Source organism: Schistocerca nitens, chromosome 5 (assembly GCF_023898315.1).
Source record: "Schistocerca nitens isolate TAMUIC-IGC-003100 chromosome 5, iqSchNite1.1, whole genome shotgun sequence".
Taxonomy (NCBI): Eukaryota; Metazoa; Arthropoda; class Insecta; order Orthoptera; family Acrididae; genus Schistocerca; species Schistocerca nitens.
Genome location: NC_064618.1, coordinates 434,539,041 through 434,553,942, shown reverse-complemented (window position 1 = coordinate 434,553,942; position 14,902 = coordinate 434,539,041). Strand labels below are relative to the sequence as shown.

Below are 14,902 nucleotides of genomic sequence, written 5' to 3'. Positions count from 1 at the left end.
TCTTTTTCTTTTCTTCTGTGTCTACTATTCTGTACCTACCATTCTCCTAACTGGAAAGAGTATGTAATACCGGAGGCAGTAAATATGCTAATGAAGGAAGACAGAAAACTTTATTAGTGACGCGTAAAATGGGATGAGTAACAAGCATGAAATCAAAACATTAGATGCCTATAATAAATGAAGATTTGTCAATATATTTTTGAGTAATATGTCATAATCTTAATGGATAGTGACAGATGTTATGCAGTTACATTGTAAGATGGTATCTTTATGTGAGTAACTTAAAAAAAAAACCTTGTTAATTAAGATTTAAGTAACTTTGATGCTGGGTTGAGGGTGGATGCAGAGCTGGGAAAGCCTGAATGATGTCTATAATGTAAGAACGGTAAACATTTTAAAAAAGGCCTTAATAACACACATTTTTTTGTCTTAAATCCTGACAGTATTTTTACCTATAACAAAAAACTATCATTGTCGTGGGAACTTTTGGTGATTATGTTGCTGATGTTTTGCCAGGTACCTCCTGGCATTTTCAGTGGAATGGGAATCCTGTGCTGTGAGTGGTCTATCAAGCACTGCACCTGTAGGTTCTTTCTTAAAAAGATGTGACGATGCTCCCTATTCTGCGCCCTCCAGCATGATGGCTACGTATAGGATTTTCCAGGATTTAAGGTATGACATATCCCATATATCTGGGAATGTGATAGATAACATGGATCATCTGATGATAGTAGATAGTTTTTAGTGAGGGTCTGGCTGAAGAAACTGCCAAAAACAAAAGTTACTGTAATGCTCTTTTGTTTGAGGTGTTAGTACTATCAGTATCACAGTTTCCTACAGATAATGTCACAGTCAAGTAGTTAGAAGCATGTTATACCTATGTCATATACCAGTTGAGGATAGGATGGCCTTCACTGCCAGTACTTCAAAATACCTGAGACCTGTTGTACACTACTCAGATTGTTACAATAAAGTTTCTTACTAATTCAGATGGAGCCATCTTTGGCATATAAAAAGTAATGGCATTAATCAAATAGACAATAGAATGACGGTGTTGAAAATACCCATTTAATATGAAGAAGACAGCTGCTGTAAGATTGTAAAAGGGTAGTTCCATGAAATGTTTGTGTAACTGATGATAGGAGAGATACAACAGTGGCAGTCATGAGAACTGTCAGTCAGTCTCCCTACTCTTCCACGATCCTGTGTCGGTTTCCTTCATTCACTAGTCAGCAGAGTACCAAATGATACAGGCAGTTATCTGTGACTAATTTCATCAATTTGGTTAAAATTTATTGTCAGAGGAATTTGGTGAACCAAAAACATTTTCAGGCATAACATCTGATCTGGGAAATGGTTTTGAAAACTGTTGTAGTTGTAGCACAAGACGAGAATAAATTATTTATAAAGGAGGACAAGCAATTACTAAGGCTAAGATATGTCCAATACAATAATTTTAGTTTTACAAATGAAGGATATCTTTTGTTGGGCTAGGTTTGAAATATTCTTGAAATGATTGCTCTGTATGCCTTCTAGAAACCACATACTACGCATAAAATTAAATGAAGACAGAGTTGATGGTTTTGCATGTTGACTTCTGTGTGAGCTCCAATTATTTTTCTGCGAAGTTCCTCTGCCTTAATGAGTATTCTGTGACCATCTGTTCAATAATAAATGTCTCCTTACATTGAAGTAATGATGTAATAACTTTTAGTATAATAGAATTTATAATTATATAAAATTGTCTGAGTCTTCAGATCAATCAAAAATAATAGCCATATTCACCAGAATTGTTTGAGGATAATGTGAATAGCAACACAAAAGCGCTGATTCTGAATTTTGAACTTTTGGAACATAGGCACCTATCTCCAGGAACAAAAGAAAAAATTAAAATAAGGTGATGAATATGGGAAAAAGGTAATCATTAGAAACAGATTTTTGAGTTATGAAAGCATTAGTGTACAGGAAGTAAATTAATTTTTTTGGTATTAATTAAAGAAATCTTAGATGGTTCCCAGTGACAGAATTATTACCATTTTGCTTTTATTGCACCACCAACAGTTTGTTTGACTGTAGGTATTAATCTGCAAAGGAAAAATGATATTTCTAAGTATGTGGGCTCTTTGTTCCCAGCAACATTAGCGTATAAAGGTATCTTCTCATTAAGTTCTTTTTATGAACTATTATCACAGGTCATGCAAAAACATTGTTGTTAAAGCCATTTCATTGTTTTAATGCTCAAAATTGCCAGGAAATTTTTATTTCTTTACTGTCATCAGTTTGGATTCCGTAGAAATACTGGAACACGTGAGGCTATACTGACCTTACGACTTATCTTAGAAGAAAGATTAAGGAAAGGCAAACCTACGTTTCTAGCATTTGTAGACTTAGAGAAAGCTTTTGACAATGTTGATTGGAATACTCTCTTTCAAATTCTAAAGGTGGCTGGGGTAAAATACAGGGAGCGAAAGGCTATTTACAATTTGTACAGAAACCAGATGGCAGTTATAAGAGTCGAGGGACATGAAAGGGAAGCAGTGATTGGGAAGGGAGTAAGACAGGGTTGTAGCCTCTCCCCGATGTTATTCAATCTGTATATTGAGCAAGCAGTAAAGGAAACAAAAGAAAAATTCGGAGTAGGTATTAAAATCCATGGAGAAGAAATAAAAACTTTGACTTGGAAGAGCAGTTGAACGGAATGGATGGTGTCTTGAAGGGAGGATATAAGATGAACATCAACAAAAGCAAAATGAGGATAATGGAATGTAGTCGAATTAAGTCGGGTGATGTTGAGGGTATTAGATTAGGAAATGAGACACTTAAAGTAGTAAAGGAGTTTTGCTATTTGGGGAGCAAAATAACTGATGATGGTCGAAGTAGAGAGGATATAAAATGTAGACTGGCAATGGCAAGGAAAGCGTTTCTGAAGAAGAGAAATTTGTTAACATAGAGTATAGATTTAAGTGTCAGGAAGTCATTTCTGAAAGTATTTGTATGGAGTGTAGCCATGTATGGAAGTGAAACATGGACGGTAAATAGTTTGGACAAGAAGAGAATAGAAGCTTTCGAAATGTGGTGCTACAGAAGAATGCTGAAGATTAGACAGGTAGATCACATAACTAATGAGGAGGTACTGAATAGGATTGGGGAGAAGAGGAGTTTGTGGCACAACTTGGCCAGAAGAAGGGATCGGTTGGTAGGACATGTTCTGAGGCATCAAGGGATCACCAATTTAGTATTGGAGGGCAGCGTGGAGGGTAAAAATCATAGGGGGAGACCAAGAGATGAATACACTAAGCAGATTCAGAAGGATGTAGATTGCAGTAGGTACTGGGAGATGAAGAAGCTTGCACAGGATAGAGTAGCATGGAGAGCTGCATCAAACCAGTCTCAGGACTGAAGACCACAACAACAACAACAACTGTCATAATTTTAAGAAATTCTTTGACAGTGGATATTAAAAATGGAATGAGGGATGGACAGAAGTTCTGTCTGTATACAATTTTGAATTTCACACTATATCTTGATTAAATCACTATGATAGTCTTTCCTTGTAGGAAATAGATCTTAAATTCAAATTAGTCAAATTAGAATACTTGCGTACTATAGTATCAGTATCAACATCTTCTGAAGGAAAGATTTCTTTACATGAAATTCGGTCCATCTTCACTTCATGGTGTGTACAATACTAAATGTTTATATGCTAGTGAAATACAAATGATCTTCATTTAGATTTTTTATGACTTCTTTCTGGAGAGGGACCACTAAAGGGATGAAACTGGTGAAATGTGACAAGCTGTTAGTGAGTATTCAGTTTTCTAAACAAATAAAATGACATGCAAAAAATTCGCAATTTTTGTTCTACCAAGCGTGCCAGTAAGGTCATATACTTGCGTGACCACTGCAGAGATTTGCTTAAATCTCCAAGAAATGGATCAAAATATTTTCCATCCTAATCAGAAGCATAGTTGTATTATCTAGTGGGTGCATGCTTTGAGCTAGTTAATGACTAATGCAACTCTGGGTATATTCTAATCAAGGTACAGTCTTTTTAAAAAGTAAACAAACATCGTTCTATTGGAACAGAACTCCAAGAGTGCATTGAAGGAAATGTATCACTTGAGATTCTGCATCTTCCCTCCTGTATCTCTCTCAACAGAACACCTATTGTTTAGGCAATTAGGATTTAGACTAATATGTAAATAATGCCCAGAATGTCACAAATTCCTCCAATAGAGCCATAAGGTTATGCACATACAGAGATGCCATTGGTGTCTTGTTTGTTCAGCCAGAACATTAGTCTGAAATAATGACTCGCTGGATGGCAATATACCGAGGAGTCCATTGCAGCCAGTAATGTATTTTGTCTGGTGTACTATATTGTGCAAAGAATATATGTTGACAATCTGTGGCATAGCACACACAGGCAGATTGTGCAGTAAGTTCTTGGCACATCAGTACCAGAACTGCTGTATTTTGCCATAACTCAAATTGAAACTTAAAGACAAGACATATGTAGCATTGCACAGATTTCACTTGTGGTGTTCTGTAGTTGGAATTACGAATTATGTGGGACTCTTTAGTTCAGTAGTCCAATCTTGTATCAGTGTAGCGACTGCATATCCATACGATCTGTACTGTATCATTACAATAGACCATCCTCATGAAGGTCAACTGTTCACCTTCAATTCAAATTACCTAACTTGACCATGTGACACTGTTTCTTGTTACTTTTACTACTAACATACAGTAATAAGCAATAATCACTGTAGTCCAGATATAGTTTCAAAAATACTCTTGACATAGCCATGCAAAATAAAATGATGCAAATTATTTTTGTCCCACATCCCACTTTTGAGGCTAACTAAACTTCAGATCATGTGATCAAATTTATACTGTGGAGTAGAGCTATTTTCATCAGTGCTAATTAGTATCATCTATCTTCTATTTTCACTACTTACTACAGAACTCCTCAAAGATTTTTCTGCATAGCCTATTATGCTGATAAGTTTTTCATGTTCATTTTTGACCTTCCTGTTATGTGGTATCCTCTACTTGCCATTTGCTATCCCTTAGTTCCTCATTGGTTTCTTAACATCAGGAATCCAGCAGATGGACCCAGCACCTGTCTTTTTTCCTTACCCATTTTTTTTCTGTAAATAAATATGACACATACATTTCTCAGGTGAAACAAAAATGAATTGTGTTCACATATGCTTTTCTTTGTGCACATTCAATTGCTTTTAGTTGCCTTAAGTATAGAAAAATGCAAAAAGTTCAGTAATATATTTGCTAATTAGTACTATCTTTCTTTCTGATTGATTGATTGAGCAATTTACATTTGGGACTGTTAAATTCCTTTCTGTAGGAAGGCTGTGCTGTGATGTAAGACAAGTCAAAGAGTAAAATCTTACATAAAAAAGAGAGGAAAAAAGTAAACATGATAAATGTTCCATATGAGTATTCATTATTATTTATAGTGCAGTCGTTTGAATAGTGTGTCTTGCTTATTGGCGCATATGATACATCAAACAATATGCACGCTGGGCACACAATATAACATACATAGCACACAATGTTGTGATATTATTTATGAGGTGTGATCAAAGACCACAGAAATTTTTGTTTTTATTAAAGAATCTGTATGTATTCATTATCATCAACAACTTGGTCCTCTTCAAAGTAATCCACCTCATATATAATACATTTGTGTCGGCGCTTTTTCCTTGTAAAAACTTCTGGAACACAGTTTCAGTTCGTGTTCAGCTCTTCAGCAATTTTGTTTTCATCTCATCATTGGTGACTAAATGATGTCCTTTCATGATTATCTTTAGCCTCGGGAATAGAAAGAAGCCACAGGGGCCATATCTGGCGAATACACTGGCTGAGTAGCAAAACAATTTGGTTTTTTCCCCAAAAAATCACCAACAAGCATTGAGGTGTGAACAGGAGCATTGTCATGATGCAATTTCTATAAGGGGTTTCACCACTGTTCAGACTGCTTCAGGCAAATGGCACATAATTTCCAGGTTTATTGGCTGTATGACCGTAAGACTGGAACTTGATATGTGATCCCATTGTAATCAAAGAAAACAATGAGGAGAACCGTCATTTGTGATCGAACTTGTCAAATTTCTTTCAGTCTTGGTTCTTCGGGCAGTTTCCATTTGGTTGATAAGCCTTGGTTTCAATTTCATAACTGTGAACCCATGTTTCGTCACCTGTTATAAGCTTCGTTAGAAGTTCTGGATCATTGTTGACTTAGTTAAGGAAAATGTGAGCGATTTCTATGCAACATTGTTTTTGGTTGAAATTCAACAATTTCAGAACAAACTTTGGTGCTATGCATTTCATGCGCCCCTTCCCCCCCCCCCCCCACCAAAAAAAAAAAAAAAAAAAAAAAAAAAAAAAAAAAAAAAAAAAAAAAAAAAAAAGAAGAAGAAGAAAAAGAAAAATAATCGGCAATCTCTCAGGCGGTGATTCAGCAGTTTTCCAGAACCATTTTCATTACTAATTCCACATTATTGTCATTAATCTGTGTGCTAGGGTGTCCAGGATAGTCATTGCCTTCCTCTTCTTGACCCTCTTTGAAATGTTTGTACCACACATAAACTCTTGTCTTACTCATAGTACATTTGCCAAAAGCTGCAGTCAACATTTTGAATGTGGTGCTGTTCTTTATTCCATTTTTCAAGCAAAATTTAATGCAAATTCTTTGATCTGTCTTCTTTGAAAGTAAAAATTGACCGGGATCTTGAAAACATGTATAACCTTCTTTATGGCCAACAATAAACTGAATATTCAAAACTGATGAAAATACAAACATACATCAGGAACATGTGTACTGACCAAATAATAAAAATAAATTGGAAACTGGCTGTATAGCACTCACAAAATTAAAAAATTCCTACCTGCAGGATACCTTTTAAGTTCATATAGCCTGTTGTACTCTACCCTCTCAAATATGTTTGAATGAACTAGCGCCAGAGAGAAAGGCCAATAGTTACACAGGGTGAAGCAGAACTCCACTAACAAGTTTTTTAAGGTGGTAGTGTGAACCAAAACAAGAAAAAAGAAGTCTAGTAAACATGGACTCTAAAATGCATACCTTAAGACCTAACAGCTTTGTTTCAGTAGAAGACATATTTCACAGTAGCAAAGATGAATAACTGCAGATAGTTCTTAAGGTCTGCACTTCACAGCCTATGCTTGCTAAACACTTTTTTCTTGTTTTGGTCCAAACTACCACTTCTCAAAATATGGAAAGCAGAGAGCTTTCACTAAGATGTCTCAGAGTAGTGAAGATGAAAAAGTACTCTTAATGTACAGTATGCAATTTAGAGCCTTGTTTACTAGGCATTTTCTCCTTGTTTTGGGCCTTGCAGCTACCTTTGAAAGCTATTTGGTGGAGTTCTGGTTCACTCTGTACGTTACATGTCCTGCACCACATTTGTGTATTGACATCACTGTAGCAAGTTTTAATCTATAAGAAGATGCCCCCTTTTTCGTAGACTAATAAGTTAATAACACACTACGTTTCTTACAAAGTCACCAAATAATTTTAGTGCCTTGTTTGATGGTCCATTGTACCCAGAAGAGCTGATGCTTTTTAGGGAACTGATGATTTTTATAACTTCATTAGGTATTGTGGATTTGAAGTGAAGTGCAGTCATCATCATCGGTGTGTGTTGATTAAGACGACGATTATGGCTTCTGAGGAAGGCAGTGTGTTTTGTGTTCCAACATTTTCAGATACAGAGCGAACAAATTTATTAAATTCTGAGGCTGCCCTGTACAGGTTATTCTGATCTGTTGCACTTCCCATTAACTGGGCTGCCCCTGCTTGTTCTAATTTTTTTGTCCATGATTGTTTTTGATTTTATGATTTTCCATACACTTTTTGTTTTATTGTTTGATCTGTTGGTTTGTTCAGCATAGTGCATGTTGATTTTAAATATCCCTTATCGTGTATGTTTACTGTTTTGTTTGTGCTATCCCTCTGTTGTAGGTAAGGTTTCCTTTTTCTGTCACACGATATGCTGATTCCTACAGTTATCCAGTCTTTCTGATACTTGCTTTTGAAATACTTTTAATTTGTCTTTTTGGGAAGCTGGCATCGAATTGTTTGAGAATAGATTTAAAAATGAATTAAATTTCATATCCATTGGGTACATTCATTATTCAAAATTTTAAAATGCCTAACTAGAGTTCATTAACTGTTGCCCTGTTCTTGAGTTTGAAGATTGCCATTTGACAATCATGGACTGATAGTACATTTACTAAAGCCTGTATTTTTATGAAAGTTATCATATGTGGGCTCCAGGAAAATATTGTCATTAGCAATTTTGCGGAAGTCACCAACACTTGTTGAAAATGAGATCATTGGGTGTAAGTTAAAGCAAGACATCAATGTTTCTAATTATATATGACTGCTATCATTACATACAATTAGTCAATGTTAAAATCTTCACAAAAGTGATGTTGCTGTTACGCTTGTAAATTTGTATAAGAGCTGTTTCCTAGCTGAGCAAGGAACTTTGGGAAATCTTCTTGTGGTGCCCTGTAGATTGTTCTGATTACAGTGGACTACTTCTCTAGTTCTAGTTTAGTTGCACAGCATTAAAAATGTTGTTAAATGTGGCTCTGATTTTTATCTAGGGTCTATGACCCAAGACTGTTAATAAAAATTGCTATCCCTCCTTGTTCTAAGTTGTTTCTACAACAGCTAGATCTTTATCTGCTCAATTTCTGCAGCTCGTAGATGATGCTCTGTTAAACAGAGTACATAAATATTTGCTTCCTTTGTTGCATCTTGAAGTGGAAGCAGCAGCTCTTCATTTTTGTTTAACAGGCTTATTATATTCTGATGGAGTATTTTTAAACAGTGATGATTTTATGTTATTATCAACTAGATCTACTTTCACATCGTGTTTTCTGTTTTCTTTTATCCTAAAAAAGAAGTATGGTGAATGTTAGAGGTTACTGGGATTGGGTGGATGCTGGATTAGATACAATCTAATGCTATCGGTGATGGCCTTTATAACAGGCTTTTCCCCCTGATGTATTTAAATGCAAGCCACGACATATATGATGACGACGACTTAGTGACATTGCATCATTCATTTCCATGTGTGACCAGCTTGGTTGCCAGACCATTCTGCTAAGCTTCTCATCAAAATGTTTCACAGAATGTTTCATCCATGGTGTATCAAAATAGTGGAAGAGCAAAACCATCTTAACATTGGTGTTGATACTGATTATAGACACTGATGAGCCAAAACATTATGAGCACCTGCTTGATAGATTTTTTTGTCTTTGTCTTGAAATAAATCGCAGATTCTGCTTAACATGGATCTGACAGGTTTTTGGTGGGTTTGTGGAGATACGTGGCATTAGATATCTATCCACAGGTCATGTAATTTGCATAAATATTGGGCCACTGATTTGTGTGTACGATGATGGCACCTGATAGTGACCCAGATGTGTTCCATAGGATTTACAACAGGTGAATTTGGTCCTAGAGATGTCAACATGAGTTCACCATAATGTTGGTCAGATCACAGTAGCACAAGTAGCACAGTTCTGGCTTCGAGAAACAGACAATTATACTGCTGAAAGATGAAATTCCTGTAGAATAATACTGCTCCTACCAGCCTGTCTCTGTGGTGAGCTGCATGTTTTGAACTACTTCTCACCTGGATGACAGCATTTGTGGAGACAATCGCTGACCTACTGTAGCAAAAGCGTGATTCACCCAAATAGCTGATGTATTTCCATTGAGCAATGGTCGAATCCAGATCGTTCTGTGCTGACTGCAATCATAAATGACAATGTCATTGTATCAGCATGTGAACACATAGAGGTTGTCTGCTGCGGAGCTCCATATTCAGCAACATATGATGAACGGTGTGCTCCGAAACCTTAATGCGTGCACCGGCATTGTGCTATTTCAACAGCGATGACACACATCACCATCCATCCTACTTTACAGAATGGACAAGCCTCCAAACCCTGCATTCTGTAAACAGTTGTGGACATCTAACCATTTAGCACCCAGTAATATTTTCACTGTCCTCCTACCCCTTGCCATAGAGACTCAAGACAGTAGCACCTGAACATTTGACCAGCTTCACCATTTTCAAGATACTTGTTCACAGGCTTTGCGTAATAATAGTCTGTCCTTTTTACAAAGTTGTTTATCTCATTGGATTTCCCCATTTGTAGTCCATATCTTCGCTAGGGTGATCCCCCGTTTGTGTCTGCTGTGCTTACATACTTTTCATAGTGCATTGTGTACCCAAAACATCACTGTGTGGTATCCAACCTCGTGGTGGGCTATGGTCACAATGTTTTGACTTATCAGTGTATCATTGTAGTTACAATGCAATTAATTTCCTACTCTACTCCAGTAAATGCTGAATGATACACTACTATCCTGTGCCAAGCTGTTCTGCAATCGAAGCAAACATGATAGTGTGAACAAAAAAAAAAAAAAAAAAGAGTTGTTCAGTATGCAATGATGGTTCTCTGTCTGTAGATTTACAAACTCATTTCTGAGCTGAAAAATGTGATTGTGACGTGGAACCACTGTACCCAACTACTTCCTTAATTTTCCACATACTTGATGTAGTCTGATGGAACCTATTCCGAAATTACAAATGTTTCATAACAAACTGATGTAGATGGATTTTATTGCTTGAAATCATTTAAAGCTCAGACAAAACTGGTAATTCATGCTGCTGGTTATTGCAATTTTAGTTTTTGATGTACAGATGGCAGCTCATAGTACTTTCATTTTTGAAACTATTCTGGTTTCTTCCCCATGTTATACAGTTTGATTATGGTAAAAATCTTGTCTGCTGATGATGATAAGAATAATGAAACTAGAGTTTTTTTCTTAATTATTGTATTAATTCAGAAACTGGCTGTCGGCATCTTACAGAAACCTTCTGCAGAAAATTATGTTAGTGTCAAATTCCCAGCTCTCTCTTCATTTTGTCCATGATCAAATGGCCTTGAATTCTGGCTCTGTGCTTGGAACTAAACTGTATTCATAGCCTATGATCAATTTTTGTGTTAGGTTTTCAAAATTGATGATAGATATTTACCAGATGATTAAAACCCTAAAGTAGCTCTTCAAGCTCCCAAAGAGGTGTCAAAGACAGCAGAGACATATGCAGTTGCCTGACTTAGAAACACAAAATGAGAGACACATACAGTAGAGCTATGCAAAACACAAGAATGAGAAATAAATGATAGTGGAGATGTATGTACATTTGGATGACAGTAAAGAGTATTCAAACTGATCCCATTCTGAAGTGTTGCTGCAGGATGGGAATGACATAGATCTCATGAAGTATCTTTGCATTTTGTTTCAATGAATCACTATTACAAAATATGGTTTTGTTCATTTAATGCTATCTCCACTGTCTTAATGACTGATGTATAATATTGTTATGTAAGACTTCCAAAGGCAATAAGGTTACCCTATTGTGTTTATTAGAGAGCACAGTCGTCCACATAATGCCATAAAGTGTTCTCTTTCATTTCTTCAAGGGGTCATTGTCCATGGGGTAAACCAGTGCCTCTTGTGGTTTCCCCTTTTGAAACCTGGGACATGACATGTCCAGTTTTTCCTTCAGTCATCTTGCAGGGCTATGCATGCTATTGTACATTTTATCTTACTGAACAATAGCTTTCATAATTAACATAAATTTTCAAGTACAAAGTGTACAACTTCGCTTCCACCATTTTTTCCCCAACATTTGGGGCTTTAATGAAACAAATTGGTTACACATGTATCATTTAAAGTATTTTCCATATTTGGCCACTACTTTCTCCTATCTTTCTCCTATCTTTTGGGCAGTGTATGAATCCTGCATCGAAAAAATTCTTCATCTTTGGAAGCGATCCATGAATCGATCCAATTTGTGACTTCATGAGATTGGAAGGGTTGATCAGCCAGGCCATGCGCCATTGATCTAAACAAGTGATAATCAAAGGGAGCAATGTCAGGAGAATACTGTGGGTGGGGTGGGACTTCCTATTTTAATGTTTCCAAGTACCTTTAGACTCCTTTTGCAACGTAGGGTCGAGCATTGTCATGCTGCATGATCACTTTATCGTGGCTCTCGCTGTATTGTGGACATTTGTCTTATAATGCTCTGCTCAAATACATTAATTGCATTCGATAATGAGTACCTGTGATTGTTTCACTTGGTTTTAACACCTCATAGTATATGACGCCGAACTGGTCCCACCAAATGTAGAGCATGATCTTGGAGTCGTGAATATTCGGTTTGGCTGTCGACGTGGAAGCATGGCCATGATATTTCCATGACTTTGTGCGTTTAGGGTTATTGTAAACATGAACACACAAACGCTGTTCAACGTCTGTTGGTTTCAGCTGACATGAGACCTAAGTTCCTTCTTTCTGAATCATGCCCATAGCCTTCAGACGTTTTGAAATGGCTTACTGTGTCATTCCCACTAATCGTGCCAAGTCTTCTTGAGTTCTGCATCTTTGAAAACATTCCCTCTTCCACCACTATGTCAGTCTATGACGTTAAAATCACCATTCTTGATGCGTTGAAACCACTCACAACATGTTCTTTCACTAATAGCATCCTTACCGTATGTACTTGAGAGCATTCGATGAGACTCAGCCACTGTTTTCTTCATATTGAAACAAAACAGTAACACCTCCCACAAATGATGAGAATTTGGCTCATACACTGACATTTTCAGTCAAGAACAACTTTATGATGCAGACACACATCGACTAATGCTTAAATGAGGTTATGCTGACCTAGGTACAAGCTAACAGCCTGACATCTGTGATCTGTTTCTTTCGACCGCTACTTACCGGCAAACGGCAGAAGCAAAGTTGTACACCTTGTAGTTCTTTCAGAAGTTATCTCCCCTCCCCCCCCCCTTCCCCATAATTTTCTCTCTCTCTCTCTCTCTCTCTCTCTCTCTCTCTCTCTCTCTCTCTCTCTCTCTCATATCATCAGTTTTCCTTAGATTTTACAATGTTAAAATATGTTTTAAAATAGCATCATTTAAATAATGGTTAATTATAACCATATGCTTTTCTTAATTGTCAAAATTGTTGTTGTTGTTGTGGTCTTCAGTCCTGAGACTGGTTTGGTGCAGCTCTCCATGCTACTCTATCCTGTGCAAGCTTCTTCATCTCCCAGTACCTACTGCAACCTACATCCTTCTGAATCTGCTTAGTGTATTCATCTCTTGGTCTCCCCCTACGATTTTTACCCTCCACGCTGCCCTCCAATACTAAATTGGTGATCCCTTGATGCCTCAGAACATGTCCTACCAACCGATCCCTTCTTCTGGTCAAGTTGTGCCACAAACTCCTCTTCTCCCCAATCCTATTCAGTACCTCCTCATTAGTTATGTGATCTACCTGTCTAATCTTCAGCATTCTTCTGTAGCACCACATTTCGAAAGCTTCTATTCTCTTCTTGTCCAAACTATTTACCGTCCATGTTTCACTTCCGTACATGGCTACACTCCATACAAATACTTTCAGAAATGACTTCCTGATACTTAAATCTATACTCGATGTTAACAAATTTCTCTTCTTCAGAAACGCTTTCCTTGCCATTGCCAGTCTACATTTTATATCCTCTCTACTTCGACCATCATCAGTTATTTTGCTCCCCAAATAGGAAAACTCCTTTACTACTTTAAGTGTCTCATTTCCTAATCTAATACCCTCAACATCACCCGACTTAATTCGACTACATTCCATTATCCTCATTTTGCTTTTGTTGATGTTCATCTTATATCCTCCCTTCAAGACACCATCCATTCCGTTCAACTGCTCTTCCAAGTCCTTTGCTGTCTCTGGCAGAATTACAATGTCATCGGCGAACCTCAATGTTTTTATTTCTTCTCCATGGATTTTAATACCTACTCCGAATTTTTCTTTTGTTTCCTTTACCGCTTGCTCAATATACAGATTGAATAACATCGGGGAGAGGCTACAACCCTGTCTTACTCCCTTCCCAACCGCTGCTTCCCTTTCATGTCCCTCGACTCTTATAACTGCCATCTGGTTTCTGTACAAATTGTAAATAGCTTTTCGCTCCCTGTATTTTACCCCTGCCACCTTTAGAATTTGAAAGAGAATATCCCAGTCAACATTGTCAAAAGCTTTCTCTAAGTCTACAAATGCTAGAGACGTAGGTTTGCCTTTCCTTAATCTTTCTTCTAAGGTAAGTCATAAGGTCAGTATTGCCTCACGTGTTCCAGTATTTCTACGGAATCCAAACTGATCTTCCCCGAGGCCGGCTTCTACTAGGTTTTCCATTTGTCTGTAAAGAATTTGTGTTAGCATTTTGCAGCTGTGGCTTATTAAACTGATTGTCCGGTAATTTTCACATCTGTCAACACCTGCTTTCTTTGGGATTGGAATTATTATATTCTTCTTGAAGTCTGAGGGTATTTCACCTGTTTCATTCATCTTGCTCACCAGATGGTAGAGTTTTGTCAGGACTGGCTCTCCCAAGGCCGTCAGTAGTTCCAATGGAATGTTGTCTACTCCGGGGGCCTTGTTTCGACTCAGGTCTTTCAGGTCTGTCAAACTCTTCACGCAGTATCGTATCTCCCATTTCATCTTCATCTACATCCTCTTCCATTTCCATAATATTGTCCTCAAGTACATCGCCCTTGTATAGACCCTCTATATACTCCTTCCACCTTTCTGCTTTCCCTTCTTTGCTTAGAACTGGGTTTCCATCTGAGCTCTTGATGTTCATACAAGTGGTTCTCTTATCTCCAAAGGTCTCTTTAATTTTCCTGTAGGCAGTATCTATCTTACCCCTAGTGAGAACAGCCTCTACATCCTTACATTTGTCATCTAGCCACCCTGCTTAGCCAT

General features: G+C 37.3%; 1 protein-coding gene across 2 annotated transcripts in view; it reads left to right on the top strand.

The window, feature by feature from the left end:
• The window catches only part of LOC126260852 (glucose transporter type 1), a 522,947-nt gene that overhangs the window by 241,389 nt on the left and 266,656 nt on the right, over positions 1–14,902 (top strand). For both annotated transcript variants that reach the window (XM_049958265.1, XM_049958264.1), the window contains one exon: positions 517–672. In XM_049958265.1, the coding sequence (XP_049814222.1) occupies positions 638–672 (35 nt within the window). In that variant the 5' untranslated portion in view covers positions 517–637. The remainder of the gene's footprint in view (positions 1–516; positions 673–14,902) is intronic.